The sequence below is a fragment of the Octopus bimaculoides genome, chromosome 18 (assembly GCF_001194135.2).
Source record: "Octopus bimaculoides isolate UCB-OBI-ISO-001 chromosome 18, ASM119413v2, whole genome shotgun sequence".
Lineage (NCBI taxonomy): Eukaryota > Metazoa > Mollusca > Cephalopoda > Octopoda > Octopodidae > Octopus > Octopus bimaculoides.
The window spans coordinates 40,507,310-40,509,526 of NC_068998.1; the positions used below are offsets into that span (position 1 = coordinate 40,507,310).

The 2,217-nt window shown below is 39.2% G+C and overlaps 1 protein-coding gene across 1 annotated transcript in view; it reads left to right on the forward strand.

Annotated features, from left to right (window-relative positions):
- The window catches only part of LOC106876976 (acidic mammalian chitinase), an 18,564-nt gene that overhangs the window by 10,428 nt on the left and 5,919 nt on the right, over positions 1–2,217 (forward strand). The window contains exon 5 of the mRNA XM_014925745.2: positions 1,382–1,506. Within this exon, the coding sequence (XP_014781231.1) occupies positions 1,382–1,506 (125 nt within the window). The remainder of the gene's footprint in view (positions 1–1,381; positions 1,507–2,217) is intronic.

Sequence of the window (2,217 nt, forward strand, 5' to 3'; positions counted from 1 at the left end):
TTCACCTTACTGGAACTTGTACTGGTGGGACGTGAAAAACAACATTCGAGCGAGGTCATTGCCAGTGCCGCTGGACTGGCTCTTGTGCAGGTGGCACATAAAAAACACCATTTGAGCGTGGCCGTCGCCGGTATCACCTGGCTGGCCCTCGTACCAGTGGCACGTAAAAGTACAACACTACACTTTCGGAGTGGTTGGCATTAGGAAGGGCATCCAGCTGCAAAAACTCTGCCAGATCAGATTGGAGCCTGGTGCAGCCATCTGGCTCACCAGTCCTCAGTCAAACCGTCAAACCCATGCCAGCATGGAAAGCGGACATTAAATGATGATGATGATGATGATATATATATACCCACATGCGCACATATGCACATGCATATGTATATGCAAGATTCTACATGGATCTTTTCTGTTTGGTTGCTACTTTTCAGTTTCTTCAGTTCTTGTTCCAGTTGATTTCGTATTTGGCATATTGGTATAGTAACCATTGATATGAAATTCATTTTTGCCATAAATCAATAAATAGAGTTAATAGCTTTTAAAGTTTGCAATCTTTGGGTGTACACAATGTATACCATCACACTTCCTGTATTTATTGAATACTCTTGTGAAACAGTTGTGTATACGTATATATACATTTGCTTAAGCAGAAAGGATTGATCACACAGGACAACAAAACCAGATAAACAAGAATACAACAAAATAAGATACAATATTGTATTTTATTTTGTATTTTATATATATGTAATTGTCCAAGTTATTTGAGCATTGAATAGAATGCTAAGTGATATTCATTCGGATTCATTGCATTTTTAGTTCAAATCCACCCAAAGTCAGAGAAACTGTAAGAACAACAGACAAGATGTCTTTGCAGTATTTACCCTGGCTTTTTGATTTCTGAGTTCAAATCCTAACATGGTCTCCTTGGATGGTAGCCATAATCACTCACTCAGTTTAACACCACCACCTGGCACCTGAGGGTTTTCTAAAGGGTTATGGACACTACCCCCATCATCATCATCAACCCCTGTCTTAAGTCCTGAATTTCATAGGACTGGTTAGTTAGTTTCCTTAGCATATAAGTGACCAAAACCACAGGATTCTCTCTGAACAGGATGTCTGTCCATTGCAAGGTTACACCCTTACAGTTGAGTAAACTAGAGCAATGTGAAATGGAGTGTTTTGCTCAAGAACACAAAGCACACTCAGTTCAGGAATCAAAACCATGATCCTATGACACAGAGTGCAACACCCTAACCACTTAACCACTTAACCATGTGGTTTCTTCACTGACTAAAAGATGGGGTAAAAATGAGTTATTTAACTGAAGGTGAAATATTTTTAGTAGATGCTTGATACATAAATCACTTAAACTTTTTAGGAACTCCGTCAGAATTTTGACAAAGAAGGCAAACGAACTCAGAAAGAACCTCTGTTGCTGACCTGTGCAGTGGCTGCAGGCAAGAATAAGATTGAGGCCGGTTATGATGTGGCCAACTTAGCCAAGTAAGTGGAGATATATTGCCTTTTGTATGACTACTGGCTTTTACACACATGCGCACACACACACACACACACATACACACACACACAGACATACATACACTCATACACACACACATGTGCACACATGCATACGCACTCACACACGTGTACACATGCACACACACACACACACATGCATGCATACTCACAGCATCCCAATCACAGAGAAATATAGAAAGCCTATATATAGATGATGATAAACTATTAATAAATTAATCAAAGTATAAAGTATTATAGAACCATTACAGCTGATCTTACTAATCTGTTTGGCATCGAGATAATAGAGTGGCTATCTAACACATGACAAGTGTAGAAAAAATACGATTGCTAAATGAGGACAAACTGTTAACAACACTATTGTAGAAGGATGTCTCTAATGGTATAAGGAGGAGGAGAGATGACTGAGGTAATGTTAGAATAAGGAAACTAGTGAGAGTAAACGTGCATGTGGAAAGGGAAGGAAGAGCAGGGGAGGGAACTTGACTAAAACCTTCCTGCAGCCTTTGTGGATTGGTTGACAATTGATCTATAATAGATACAAGGAAGTTCAACATTAGTAAACAGATTTATACTACTGTTTTGTCACTGGAGTATTATTGGTATGTATTTTATTGACTCCCAAGAGGAATATAGCAAAGTTGATTCCACCAAGACTTCGTGGGAATTGAACTC